General features: G+C 41.6%; 1 protein-coding gene across 1 annotated transcript in view; it reads left to right on the top strand.

Moving 5' to 3' along the window:
- Window positions 1-14,837, top strand: part of TG (thyroglobulin) — a 207,176-nt gene that overhangs the window by 37,288 nt on the left and 155,051 nt on the right. Inside the window, exons 18-20 of the mRNA XM_038391414.2 lie at window positions 842-996; window positions 2,838-2,994; window positions 7,881-8,105. Coding sequence (XP_038247342.1) covers window positions 842-996; window positions 2,838-2,994; window positions 7,881-8,105 — 537 coding nt within the window. The remainder of the gene's footprint in view (window positions 1-841; window positions 997-2,837; window positions 2,995-7,880; window positions 8,106-14,837) is intronic.

Raw genomic sequence — 14,837 nt, 5'->3', positions numbered from 1 at the left:
CCTCTTATTCTGTAATAATAGAGATATAAATAGATGGATATTTAATCTACATGCAGATTTTTCTCTGTAAGTGAAGAGACATGGGTGTCATGAAATGGCTCTGATGGAATCACTTGCTTCTGAAAGAACAGATGAGTCCCAGATATCTGAATCTGGCAGAACTCAAATGTTTGCATAATCAAGTAACTCTGTTACTTCTGTGTCTTTCTGCAGCAATCTGTTCCCTAAGGTTATTGCCATCTTCATTGTCTGCGGCTTGGTGTTTTTGTTGTGTTCAAGAATAAAAATCACCTCAAATCTTGGAAGCCGCATGTGTCTGTTCTGAGCTCATGTGGCCAGTTCTTTCTTACCACTGGCCTTGACAATGATTTGGACAGAAAATGGGGTCTGATCAAAATGTCAAAGCTGAATACTACTGAAGTTTGAGGTAATATGGATCAGATCTGGAACTGCAGCTGACCCTTGTCTCTACAATAGGCCAAATTGAAATGCTGGTTTCAAACATTCCTGCACACACCCCAGCACACACACACATACACACACATGGCCCACCACCCAAAAAAATAAAATAAAAAGTTAAACACATTTGGATCTGGATTCTGGTCTCAATCTAAAATTTGATCCATCTTTCACCCTAAGCCTAAGCAGTTGTCTCTCTTTATTTTTAAACATGTTCTGAATGATTTTAGTGTTTGCAAATGGGATTGATGCAAGATCAAAACTTGGCTTGCGGTGTCAATGGCTTTTCTATACCCCTCACCTAGGTAACTTTGAAAGGCAGCTTTGGTACATGTTGTGTCATAAATATTAAGGGTACTAAACACCCTTTTTTCTTTTTCAGAACTCCAGTTATTTCAGAATGTCCAAGCTCAAACACACTTTGAGCTATTGCTGCCTTCTGAGAAGTCCTGCAGCTCTGACTACACTGGTTTACTGCAGTCATTCCAGATCTTTATATTAGATGCATTGAAGGCCCTTGGTTTCTGTCACATTCAGGTATTTTACTTCTCTTTTTCTGGATGGAAAAAGTGTGCAGCATCTTATGTTCTGAACATGAAAAGGTGGAGACAAAAAATATGGGGTCTTATAGATAACCCATTTACAGCTGATCACAGACCAAAAATTTCCCAGTGATCATTTGGAGTCTGAATTTTTCCACAGACTTCCAGGACTTTATACAGACTTTTAGCCATGGAGAAGAGTGAGCTGGATTATATTCTGACTCATGCAGCATCAGCTAACATTACACATTATAATAAGTCTCAGCGTTAGGACATTTGTTTTGATAATCAGGATCAAATTAACCATTCTTGAATTTCATTTCATTACTAGTATGTTTTCTCATAGGTGGTCTTGCCTAAATGTGCAGTGCAGTGGCTTTCACCTAACTATGATATGCTTCTCTTATGTTAACCCTTTCTACTGTGTGAACTTCAACCCTTTGTGGAAGACCAGCATAAGGCCTATGCATTGCTTAAGTGGTACATAGACACTATGACAACCCTTTGCAGAGGGGTGAATTTCACTCCACCATGCATAACAATTATTTCATTTTGTATGCAAAATTCCAGTTCTTCTACTGTCTCTTACATGTTAAGGTTTCCTACAATATAAAATTCAATCAGTATTAAATATTGAATATGAACCAGTTTGATACTTACAGTATTCCATTAATGCTGCTTAAAATAGTTGCTGTACTGTGGTGGGCAGCTTCAGGTCAAGCTGCAGATTCTTCCTGCTTGATAGACCTTTTCTACTATAACCAGCATGACATTTACAACAATTACCCTACACCCTCCAGTCCACTCCCACAATACCAGTGAATTCTGTCACAGCTGGGGTGTGAGTGGTCTGGCCTAGTGGGTGGAGACAGAGTTAGGTCTAGTGGGTAGAGCTGCAGCCAAGGATCAGAGCTGGAGTTGGAAGCCAGAAATCAGAGCCAAAGTCAGAAACCAAAGCAAGGTGAAGGAACAGGGTCTGTCATAGCAGCCAGCTGGGGATCTAGCTAGGTGCACAGACAACTTCCAGGTTTCCCGTCCAGGCTTAATTAGCATGCCTGGACCAATCAGGGATCCGGGGAGCGCTGCCAGGCAGATTCTCTGTGCGTGGCATATCCTGTGGTGCTTGACCCCATGAGGCTCACAGACCGTCAATCACTACTCTGCCAGAGCTCTTGGGTGGTGGCACTGATGTGGTAGTTTCTCAGCAACCAGGGAACCCAGCTTTTAGCCCCACACCTACCTAAGGCTGAGATGTGTATCATCGGAAAAGAGAAAAGGTAAGAACATTCCATGGAGCCTACTAGGAACTTTGCCATGCCAGTCATATAAACTGGAAATTACTCAGACATGAGGGTGATGGGGGCCAGTTCAAAAACCTTAGATAGGGAGTGAAATCTCCTGTGTGTTGCATTGTCTATGCCACAGATATTGTGACAAAGGAAAATCAGTTAAGCACTCTTATTCTGGTACAAGTAACAGTAAATACAATAAGTATAGTAAACGCAATACATCTTAGAGTCAATATCTGGTTTGTGTATAAAAAAGATCTTGGATAAAAATTTCAAAAGCATCCAAGTGATCTAGAAGCCCGAGATCCATTTTGAAAAGCGACTTAGGCACTTAGGAGCCTAACTCTCACTGAAAGTCCGTAGATTAAGCTTCTCAGTGCATAAGTCATTTTTAAAAATGGGACTTAAATGATTTTGAAAACATCCCCTCTTGTCAAATGCTTGTTTTGAGCACAGGCCTGTGTAAATATTCTGATACAGAGGCAGCAGGGAGAGTGACAAGGCCGCAAACCTTAAAATCTGTCTCTCTTTAAAAATTATTATTAAGGTAAATACGTTTGGAAACCCGGGCTCAGTTTCTGTTTGCGATGATTCTGCTGTGCTGGTGGAGTGTTTGAGTGTGAACCGACTGGGGGTGAACATCACGTGGAAAGCTCAGCTTGAAGACATCCCAGCAGAGGGTCTCCCGGATTTACATGATATTGGTATGTCTTTCCCCCCCGCCCCCCGTTGATGATTCTATTTATGAGGCCTGTTTGGCTGTTAATTCTACTCCTCTGCCTACTCCTGGGAGACAATAATGAGCTTAAAAACTGTCAGGAATGCCAAGTGGCATTGGGGGGGCAGTCCTGGAATGTTTTTCCCCTCACTCTGAATTGGAGTTGAAGTTTAAGGCCTTCAAAATTTGCCTCTGAGAAGAATCAATACATGCCTATTTTCAGGCTGTGACTACACTATGAAAAGGAATCATGTTTGAATATACTTATTAAACAGGGCTCCACAACTGAGCCTCCGTCAGCTGGTGTTGAGAACTGTTGTGTTTCTGACAAGGGAAGGCTCATCCCAGCTGTTGCACTGCACTGATCATGTCCCCAACAGCGGGAACAGCTGTGTTACATATGACTTGAGTTGGACTCGGTGGAAGCCATAGTTTGCACCTGTTGTCAAACTTCCTCCCCAATACTGTTGTATTCTATATAGGTTCTTATGCTGCCTTCATCACCATAGTATCTGCGTGCCTAACTCTTTACATCCTAAATCCTGTGTCAAATATGCACAGTCCATCACTGTGGTTGCCGAGTCAGGTACAGAATCAGGGCAAGGCAATCCTTTCTTGCTTAGAAGCTATGGACACTGCTGGCCTCTACTAACGTAGAAACAAGAGACAGAGTATTTATTCCAAGCTCAGATGCCCCTCATGCTGGCCTGTCTGCAGTACTGTGGCTTCGGAATGCCATTCCCAGCATTTAAAAACCAACAACCCTACCTCCACAAATTCCCTCTTCTAATTTGGGGATTTCAAAACTCCATGTGCCCTCCAGTGCTGTTGCTTGATCAGAACAGAGTTCAAAAGTATTTAGAACTTGGCTCTGAGTGGAGTGATTGTGTGGTTACCGTACAATTACACGGTCTGTTTGTGTTTACATACATTCGGGGAAACATAAATATTAAATTGTTTGCGTATGGTGGATCAGCGTACAATTATGTTCAGTTTTATATTCAAGTTTATTCTGAAAAGTCTTCTAGAGTATTGAGACTACATTTTGTCCCTGTCCACGCTATAGTTCTCCCTTCCCCCCCTTCCGCCCGCCCCCCCGTCTTGAAATGCTTTTCAGGGAATGATTGAACACTACAACAGTACGGATGAAAATATGAATTCAGCCTGAATTGATGTAAAATGTCCCATTTTTCTCATGCTGGAGCTATTCTATATACCTGAACGATTGCAAGGGGAGCAGAAAGATCACTTAAAGTTGCACCAGTTTCACTTTCTTACTATTGTAACTGTTCCCTGCACACTCACAGAGAAATATCTTGGTTCTCCTGTCTTCACCTTGGCTGTACTGTATGTACAGTTTGTGAAGACAGGAAGAATTTTCACCTGCATCCCTAGAGCACAAAATAGCTTCACAAGAAGGTATTCCTATCATGACATAGTCAGTAGCATTACAAAACATTTCCAACCATTTTTCTTCCTCTCTTCTTTTTGTCTTGAGGATGGCTTACTATCCCACTGGAATCCAAGGACCCAAAAGTTCTTAGATGATTCACTGATCAGAGAATCTAGGGATTCCCCAGTGGCATAGCAACTTCCATAAAATTGTTCTATCCACTGTATCAAAGGCTATACAATTCATGATTTAGTTGGGGATTGGTCCTGCTTTGAGCAGGGGGTTGGACTAGATGACCTCCTGAGGTCCCTTCCAACCCTGATATTCTATGATTCTATCATTCATATAAAGCGGTGACTGCCATTTGACTGACAGTTCTACAATGACATATAGGGTTACTATTTGATCTATACATGATGTCTCCTGTCAGAACCTCGTCTGTTCTTGTCTTAACTTTGAATCTACCACTTTCTTTATTCTGTCTAGAATAATACATGTAAATACCTTACTTGGGATAAACAGCAATTGAATTCCCCTCCAGATTTAACACTGACTGAGGTATCGTTTCTTTGGTAGCTTCATTATATAACCGTTTTCCCATTTGCTTGGTGTTCTTTCTTCTTCCCATATCTTTTGTAAGAGGCCTTTCAAAATATTTACTGTGTTCAAGTCATTGACTGTCCTCTCTCTATTTCTGCTCTGGGGCTAGGTCTTTATTTGACATCCAGATCTTCTCCTTCCTTTGTACCTGGGGGATTGATCACTGACTTGCCATTCAGTAGTTGACTAAAGTACTGTCTCCGTGTATTTAATTGTTCTGATGACTTTGTTTTTAAGTTGCCCTTATTGCCTCTGGTTGGTTGGTATTGTTTTTCTTCCCGACAACTGTCTAGTCATGTTGCAGAGTGTCTTCATGTCATTTTGTGCTACAGTGATCTATGCATCCTTTGCCATTTTGTATATAAAGTCTTGTTGTCTTTCCTAACACTCTTTTTAGCCTCTTCTTTCTTTATGGCGTATTTCTCCTGGAGTCACTGTATCTGTGTTCTTGTTTTTGCTTGATTTAGTTTGTTAATTTCTGTCCAAGTTACAAATCTGTTAATACGATAGTTCTAAGGACTGCTGCAACTTATTAAAATGATCTGTAACTTAAGGAAATTTAGACATGTGCTTGGTGATTTGATTTTCTGTTGCTTTCCTACATGAAAATTCCCTCCAGCTGTCATTTAGAGATTATTTTTCTGCTGCTATAGTTTTTTTACTGGAAAATTCAGAGGGGTATCTGCATGTGTAAGAGACTAAGTTGTTTATTCATGCTTTCAATTATTTAGACAATTTTTGGCAAAATCATTTGCAGAGAGCTAATTGTTATATGGTAAATTCCAGTTACCTGCTGTTGATCTCAATATTATACTTTATGTCTGGGATTTAACACAACTGTTGATTCAATGTGTATCTCAACATTGGAAAAATGTATTGGTAAAAATTAAAGGAACTGTTGCAGTGAGGACATAAGCACTTGGCCCTCTGTTGTCCTAGCATAAGATCTGTGCATATGAACCACTCTAACCATAAGTGAAACTTAAGTGGTGCATAAGCCTTTTGTAGATCCTCTGCATGTGTGTGAATTTCATCCTCATATCAGAATAACTTATAGACTATGGATAAGAAAGTGGGGTCACCCATACACGTGTGCTGCAGGTATAGAGTGTTCTTGCAGAATAAGCATAATAATACTACAGACTCTTCAGTGCAGCCAGCTGTACAGAATTGCGTCATTGGCTGCCTGCACCTAGTTGTGAAATTTTCCCACTTAGTTTAGCCAGAAAGATGCTCCTAGGTTACAGCACATAGTTGGGAAACTAGACACAGAAGAGTGCAGAAGTACAATGATTGATTTGAGTTGGCTGCTCTGCTGAAAATAATTTTACTGTAGGATGCACGCTTTTGCATACCTAACTCTCTGTTTACGCACATTTTGCTGTCTTTGAAATCCCAGGATTCAAAGTCTGGAAGCTGTCGCTCAATTCAGGAGAACCCAAGTACAGTACAAAATGTACTCCTGGGATGCTTTCTGTTTGCTGAATTACCACCCTTGGCATCAGTTATAGCTATTGGGAGGCCATTTTGGAAGTTCTCAACATGCAAATTCATAGCAACAAAATCCATGAACATTTCAAATGAAGCCATAAAGCTTCTCAGCAAGGGTTAGCAAACAAAATCTCCTCCAAGAGCCCTGCTCTGTTTCTCTCCTGGCCCATCCAAACCAAAGAATCCACACATACTTAGTGTAGGAGACTGTCCTTACAGAAGCAATAGGATAGCCAGGTTGTTTGGTCACAGAAAAAAGGAAAGGGAAGGATACTTGCGTTCTCCTGGAAGGCAAGTCTCCAATTAATCTTTATCCTGAGCTACAGGGCAGAGGGGCTTGGTCATCTCTGCACAGATAGGTATCCAATGCTGGCGTTGCAGGGCAGTAGAGGCCGGTTGCTACACTGTTAAAGGTCAGGAAGTGATTTGCTACTTCCCAGCCCCGCCGAGTGTAATCTGGCTTCTTTTTTTATCTCCTTCCTCTGAAGCATCAGGGATGGCCATGGCTGGAAATGGGTCACTGGCTGCGGTGGGCCAGCACTCTGAAGTCTCACCAAGCATTCTCTGTCTCAGGTGCTTGGCTAGCTGGTTCTTGTTCACATGCTCAGATTCTAATTGGTCACCATAGGTGGGATTGGGAAGGAATGTTTCCCCAGGTCAGATTGGCAGGGACCTTGGGGGTTTTTCACCTTCCTCTGCAGCATGTGGGTGTGGATGACTTGCCAGGATTATCTGGGTATATCTCACTTAATTGGTTCCCTGACACTGCAGAAGTCTTGAGCACTGATGCATCTTGGTCCCTCCTATTCTCTGCCTGTGGCACATAATAGCTTAGTCTCCTGTGGGCTGTAATACTTTGATCTAATTTTGGTTGTTGGGTTTAGGGTCCAGGTGCTGGAGTGGTGGAGGTGGTCTATGATATACAGGAGATCAGTCTAGATGATCTAGTGGTCCCTTCTGGCCTTAAACCCTATGACTCTATGATTCTAGGAGAGAGAAAGCAATATCCACTGAAACAATGTGTACAGGTTAAATCTAATTATCCAAACTTCAACTCTCTGAAATTCATGTTATCCTGAACTGGATTCTGTGTCCCAAATCTGATAGAATACTAAACATTGAATTTTGTTCATCTGAAATGCCAATTACCCAGGGGTGTTACTAATGACTGGTTATTGTTTGTATTAAATAGCACCAAGCGCCCCCAACCTGGCTGGGGCCCCACTGTGGAAGCATTATACAGATGTCTACATGTCAGCTGTCCCCTGAGGCATCTGGAGAATCTGAATCTATCTGTACCTTTTGTATAAAGTTTATCAGCCTCGTATTATTTTTTTCCAGCTAGATCCAATATCATAAGTGTGCTGCTCTATTTCTTTTTCCTTTAGAAAAAGCAATTGTTGGGGAAAATCTCATTGGACGCTTTGTAGCACTGATTGAAAATGGTAGCTTTGTGCTACATTTGGACTCCAGACGGTTCCCAGCAGATACATCCATTCATTTCCCCCGAGATGAAGATTTTGACCTATCTCCCAGTGTTCAGCTCGGATGTAGGAGTGGATTTCGAAGAAGTTCCTCTCTTGGGAGAGCAATCCCAAATTCCCAAGGATGTGGTATGTTCCCTTTTGACTTTCCCTCCTTTGTTGCTGTGGTTACTGTGAGTCAGTGCAAAGTTACAGTTGGAACATTAACAAGAAACTTTCATTGGCACATTTCTCAAGTGTCAGTCTTTAGCTATGGGTGGGATGTGTGAAGCACCAATATGAATTCAAGGCCTTCGCTGAGGCAGGAGCCACTCCTATGCTACTCTTGCTATCCTTAAAATGCAGTTACACTCTGAAAAGTGACTCTCTGCAAAGGGCAGCATTAGATTCTGTGTCTGACCCTCAGACTTCATCTGAAATGTGCTCAGTTTATAAATAAGAAGATCATGTTTTTGGAAGTTCAGCCTGGTATCTGAAAGTCAGGGGAGGCTCTTTCTGGCTTGTGCACCACCACTAGTAATAAAGACTCTGCTAAAATGTCTGGTGATGATGCATGAACCAGAATAGAATCCAGCTCACTGAGCAGCTGCAGAGGTGCCAGCAGTCTTGGGATCTTGTATTCCTGAGCAAAGTCCCAGGGAGTTGGATGAGCCAGTACAAGACGCAGATGGAAGTTCTCTCAGCCCCGGCCAACACACAACCTAACTGCAGCTCTGCCCCCTCATTCCCCTGCTGTTAGGTTCCAGTATCTCCTTCTTCACTGGACACTGACTCACGTTCCCCCTAGTTCCCCTTCCCTTAGTGACTTTGCTCCTTCTGTCATTTTCCCCCAGTATTCCTGCATGCTCCAGCCCTCCAGAAACTCTGACCTTTCTCCACTCTCAATGGCCCATTGAGCCCCAACTTCCCCAGGGCCCACATCTCCCAGCTGGACAGAAATTCCTCAGAACTACAGGGTAAGAGCAGGGACGGCTATTCTCTGGTGCAGGAGCAGGAGATGGGGTTCTGCAAAGTTGGTTTGCAGAATCAGACCCCAAAGTTCTCACTTTCTAGAGTCCATTTTTATAGGAATTGATTCCTATGCCAGTCTATGGGAATTGCTTCATCATGCTGTTGCCTAATCAATCAGCAGATGGCACATTCCTGACGGCTCCGTGCTGCCAGATGTTATCTTGTTCTTTGGTTCTCCCATTCTTGAGGCTGTTGGGTGGATTCCAGTCTGCCCTCCGGGGGTCCTCTGGTTGTTTCCACTTGACGCCTTCTTCAGCCGATGGACGCTGGATTCTTAGGCTGGCACCTCCCTGATCATTCAGTTATTGTCCACACTAAGCGTCCATCCACATACATCCTCTATCTCTATTTTAATCACAATTGTTAACAAAGCGAGATAAATACAACAAAAGGGCGGGGAGTCTCTGGGTGCTGTTTCTGTTGTTACAAAATATCGCTTTGAGTCTCTCTTTATGTGAGTAGTTGTTACAAAGTATTGCTTTGAGAACAGACTCTGTTTTAGGATGTACTAACAAAATTAGCAGCTTGCAAGTTTCAGACAGAGAGGGAGAGAAACAGTAAAAATAAGAGACCAAGAGACCTCTTAATTAGTGATACCCTGGAATTTAAATTGTGGGGAATCAAACTCATTTGTGATTTTAAAATGGAACTTCTTTAATATGATCCAACACTGGAAGTTGCTACCATTTTTTAGTCATGGGTGTCAATTTTATTCTGGGGGAATGTAATCAAAATATTTGGACAGCCTGGACTGTACATATCCTGGGTTTCAGAAGTCTGAATTTTGCTCAGCTCAACATTCTGCAAGGGACTGACAGACCACCAAGTAAACTTAACTTGGTGTTAAGGTAATTTTTTGCCATTGAATTTAATGGAATTCAGTGCACAGAGCAGGAGGACTTTTAAATGTAGTGGACCTTTTATACCTATCATGTATAAATACTACAGAAAGTGAAGATCAGGAATATGTGTTAGCTGTAGCATTAAAAGTACAATTAATTTTGATGGCTCCTGTTTTGTATTGTGGTGATTCTACCAAACTTGAGAAACGGTCAACTGCCTTTGTAAAAGAATGTATTAATGGGCTTATGAAAGAACTCTTGAGTGGGGCAAAATGCTTCATGGTCCAGCTTTTATAGGGATTTCATTTTCTAGTTCTTAGTCTAGAAATGCAGCTGTACCATTACTTAGTGAAGCTAGTAGGTCATGGCCTAGGAGTCTCTAAACACAGGATTTAGCAGGTAGAAACTCCTGAGTTCTTATCCTGATTCTGCTATTATATGTTGTTTATGGTTACTAACTATTAAGCATCACAGATGTGCCCTATGGCAAGTTATTTATCCTCTTTGGCTTAGTTTCCCCATACGTAAAATGGGGATGATAATAATATTAGTAACTTATTACTTAGGAGTCTTTGTAAAGTGCTGTGAAGATGAAAAAAACTCCATCTGAGGCTGATTCTTCAGTCAAAACCTCAATAGATTTACCTTTACATGCTAAATATAATTAGCAGTGAAAGCGATTTTCCATGCTCTTTTCTCTTTTCTAGTCCAGTTGGTTGTTGAGCTACAAAATATTTTTTCAGATCCTGAGCTTATTTATTTAATTAGTTGTTTTATTTCTCTTGTTCCATGACATTTCCCCCTTGCTACAGGGCAGTTTGGATAGCTCTTGATGGCAGTGAGCCATTCTGGTGGTCTCAGGAATTTGTTGTGCTTAGTGTATTCCTTCCGAGACATGCACTGCACATTAATCTTCCTTTTCATCTCCATTACATTTTTCTTCCTGACATCTGGACAAAGAATGTAGGCCATACTTACAGGATAGGGGACTGTATTCTGGGAAGCGATGACTCTGAAGAAGATTTGGAGGTGATGTTGAACAATCAGCTGAACATGAGGTCCAGGTGTGATGCTGTAGCCAAAAGAGCTATTGCGTTCCAGGAGTGTATCAACACAAGAATTTCAACTGGGAGTAGAGAGATTACTTTGGCTCTATATTTGGCACTAGTGTGACCGCTGCTGGAATACCATGTCCAGTTCTGGTGCCCACAATTCAAGAAGGATGTTGATAAATTGGAGAGAGTTCTGAGAATGAGCCACAAGAATGATTGATTAAAGAATTAGAAAACATGCCTTTATAATGGTAAATTCAAAGAGTTCCAATCTATTTAGCTTAACAAAGAAAGAGGTGACTTGATTAAAGTCTGTAAGTATCTAGATGGGGAACAAATATTTTATAATGGGATCTTCAGTCTAGCAGAGAAAGGTGTAACATGATACAATGGCTAGAAGTTGAAGCTGGACAAATTCAGACTCGAAATAAGGAGTCAATTTTTCACCGTGTGACTAAATAACCATTGGAACAAGCGTCATGGTAGATTCTCCATCATTACCATTTTAAAATCAAGATTGGATATTTTTCTAAAAGGCATGTCTAGGGATTATTTTGGGGAAATTCTGTGGTGAGTTATTCAGAAGGTCAGACTGGATAATCACAATGGCCCCTTCTGACCTTGGATTCCATGAATTTATTGCTTCAGGTTTGCATGTATTGGATGTCTATAGCAGCATTTTTTCGTGGCTGGCAGATGGATGTTTCTTTTTTCGTGTTTGCCATGTCTTAGTTTACTCTTATCTGCATTATCATTACATTGACTAATCCTAATCTATAGAGTATTTTATGGATATAGTTCTATATCAATTTGAGGTGATCGTTTGTTGTTCATAATTGAACCTTGATGAGTGTGGCAACAGAAATCTCATGATTGTCTAAGGCGTTAGTGGAAAAATAATTTTAAATACAGCCAACTGGTGGCTTTGTGAGCTTGGAAAAGCTTTTAACTTAAGGAGGACAATCTGAGGCCTTTCATGACACCTTTTTATCAGTCACTTTTGTGTTTGGTGGTGGTATGAATTCATGCTAGTTCCCTTTTCCATTTAGAATTTTCTGTAATTTGTATTAAAATTGTTTCAAACAGAGATCAGTCTGAATCAAAAAGCTGCTAGGTTCACAACTGAATTAGCAGTTCAACCCTTTCTCTCTGATAGGCTCTACCCAAACACTGGTATCCCCAGACTTTGGGGTATCTCTGAGATGCCTATCTCCATGAGGTCTAAGCACCAGACAACAATTAGAGGAAGAATTTAGCATATCCTAAAGGAACTAAGAAAAGGAGGACTTGTGGCACCTTAGAGACTAACTTATTTGAGCATAAGCTTTCATGAGCTACAGCTCACTTCATTGGATTCATACAGTGGAAAATACAGTGGGGAGATATATATACACAGAGAACATGAAACAATGGGTGTTACCATACACACTGTAACGAGAGTGATCAGGTAAGGTGAGCTATTACCAGCAGGAGAGTGCGGGGGGAGGGGAACCTTTTGTAGTGGTAATCAAGGTGGGCCATTTCCAGCAGTTGACAAGAACATCTGAGGAACAGTGGTGGGGGGAAGAGAGGGGGTGTGGAATAAACATGGGGAAATAGTTTTACTTTGTGTAATGACCCATCCACTCCCAGTCTTTAGTCAAGCCTAAATTAATTGTATTCAGTTTGCAAATTAATTCCAATTCAGCAATCTCTCGTTGGAGTCTGTTTTTGAAGTTTTTTTGTTGAAGAATTGCCACCTTTAGGTCTGTAATTGAGTGACCAAAGAGATTGAAGTGTTCTCTGACTGGTTTTTGAATGTTGCTATGGGTACCCGCATGGCCCCACAGTATGCCAACATTTTTATGGCTGACTTAGAACAACGCTTCCTCAGCTCTCGTCCCCTAATGCCCCTACTCTACTTGCGCTACATTGATGACATCTTCATCATCTGGACCCATGGAAAAGAAGCCCTTGAGGAATTCCACCAGGATTTCAACAATTTCCATCCCACCATCAACCTCAGCCTGGACCAGTCCGCACAAGAGATCCACTTCCTGGACACTACAGTGCTAATAAGTGATGGTCCCATAAACACCACCCTATACCGGAAACCTACTGACCGCTATGGCTACCTACATGCCTCCAGCTTTCATCCAGACCACGCCACACGATCCATTGTCTACAGCCAAGCTCTACGATACAAGCACATTTGCTCCAACCCCTGAGACAGAGACAAACACCTACAAGATCTCTATCAAGCATTCTTACAACTACAATACCCACCTGCTGAAGTGAAGAAACAGATTGACAGAGCCAGAAGAGTACCCAGAAGTCACCTATTACAGGACAGGTCCAACAAAGAAAATAACAGAACATCACTAGCTATCGCCTTCAGCCCCCAACTAAAACCTCTCCAATGCATCATCAAGGATCTGCAACCTATCCTGAAGGATGACCACTCTCACAGGCCAGCCCTTGCTTACAGACAGCCCCCAACCTGAAGCAAATACTCACCAGCAACCACACACCACACAACAGAACCACTAACCCAGGAACCTATCCTTGCAACAAAGCCTGTTGCCAACTGTGTCCATGTATCTATTCAGGGGACACCATCATAGGGCCTAATCATGTCAGCCACACTATCAGAGGCTTGTTCACCTGCACATCCCCTGCAATCATTCCACTGTGGGCTGGTCCTGGGGCAGAATAAATGCTATTCCTGGGGGAAGAGCTTACAAACGAGGTGATTCTTGCACCTAGACCTGAATACAGCCAGGCTTGGTCTCACTTTGTTCTTCCCCTGTGAGCTGCTTTATAGTCTGGGTCCTGCGATTGAGAATGCAGTGCCCCCGGCTCATGAGAGTCACTGGATACAATTAACTTGAATAAAGAATGGGAGTGGATGGGTCATTACACAAAGTAAAACTATTTCCCCATGTTTATTCCCCACCCCCCACTGTTCCTCAGACTTTCTTGTCAACTGCTGGAAATGGCCCACCTTGATTATCACTACAAAAGGTTTCCCCCCCTCCCCGCCCCGCTCTCCTGCTGGTAATAGCTCACCTTAAGTGATCACTTTCGTTACAGTGTGTATGGTAACAATCATTGTTTCATGTTCTCTATGTATATAAATCTCCCTACTGTATTTTCCACTGAATGCATCCAATGAAGTGAGCTGTAGCTCCCGAAAGCTTATGCTCAAATAAATTTGTTAGTCTCTAAGGTGCCACAAGTACTCCTTTTCTTTTTGCGAATACAGACTAATACGGCTGCTACTCTGAAACCTGAATCTAGATAGAACAGCACCAAGTTTCAAACTCATATATGGAAGTGTTAGATCCAAGGTTTTGGTTTCTCCCATTTTAGGGGTACAAAGATTGAGTCCAGAGCTGCAGTTTAGATCTGGGGTTTCGTTCAGGCTCTCCTCTTGCCTGGTTAATATGTATAGATTTTAAGCTAGAAAGAGACTATTATGATTATCTAGTTTGACCTGAATAACACAGGCCATAGAACTGTACCTATTAATTGCTTCATTGAGCGTAATTTGTGGTTGAACTAGGGCATATCTTTTAGAAAGACATCCAGGCTTGACAGCTTTATTTTTGCTTTAACCTTTCATCTTTTTTCCTTGCTGTTCACTTTTTGCTTCTATTAATTAAGAGTATAAACCAGACATAAATCTACTCTGCCTGTTTACATACATGTGGTATCAGGCACATACAACTTTCACTCTGTGACTCTACAACAAGAAACAGAGGAGAGAGTTCTAAAAAGTTTTTCTCCTTTTAAAACTTTAAATACTTTAACTCATCTCTCTGTGATCCTCTGCATTCTTCCCCCCAATGGCTTGTAGATTCTTTATTTCATCTGTAAGTAAAAAAAAATAGTTTCTTCCCTTGAGGTTCTTTTTTATTTGTATGATCCCTTCTACATACATTGGAAAACCTCTTTAACAAATGGAACAAATAGGC

Source organism: Dermochelys coriacea, chromosome 2, assembly GCF_009764565.3.
Source record: "Dermochelys coriacea isolate rDerCor1 chromosome 2, rDerCor1.pri.v4, whole genome shotgun sequence".
Classification (NCBI taxonomy): Eukaryota; Metazoa; Chordata; order Testudines; family Dermochelyidae; genus Dermochelys; species Dermochelys coriacea.
Note: the sequence above shows the minus strand (reverse complement) of the source record. Positions and strands in the feature narration are given on the sequence as shown.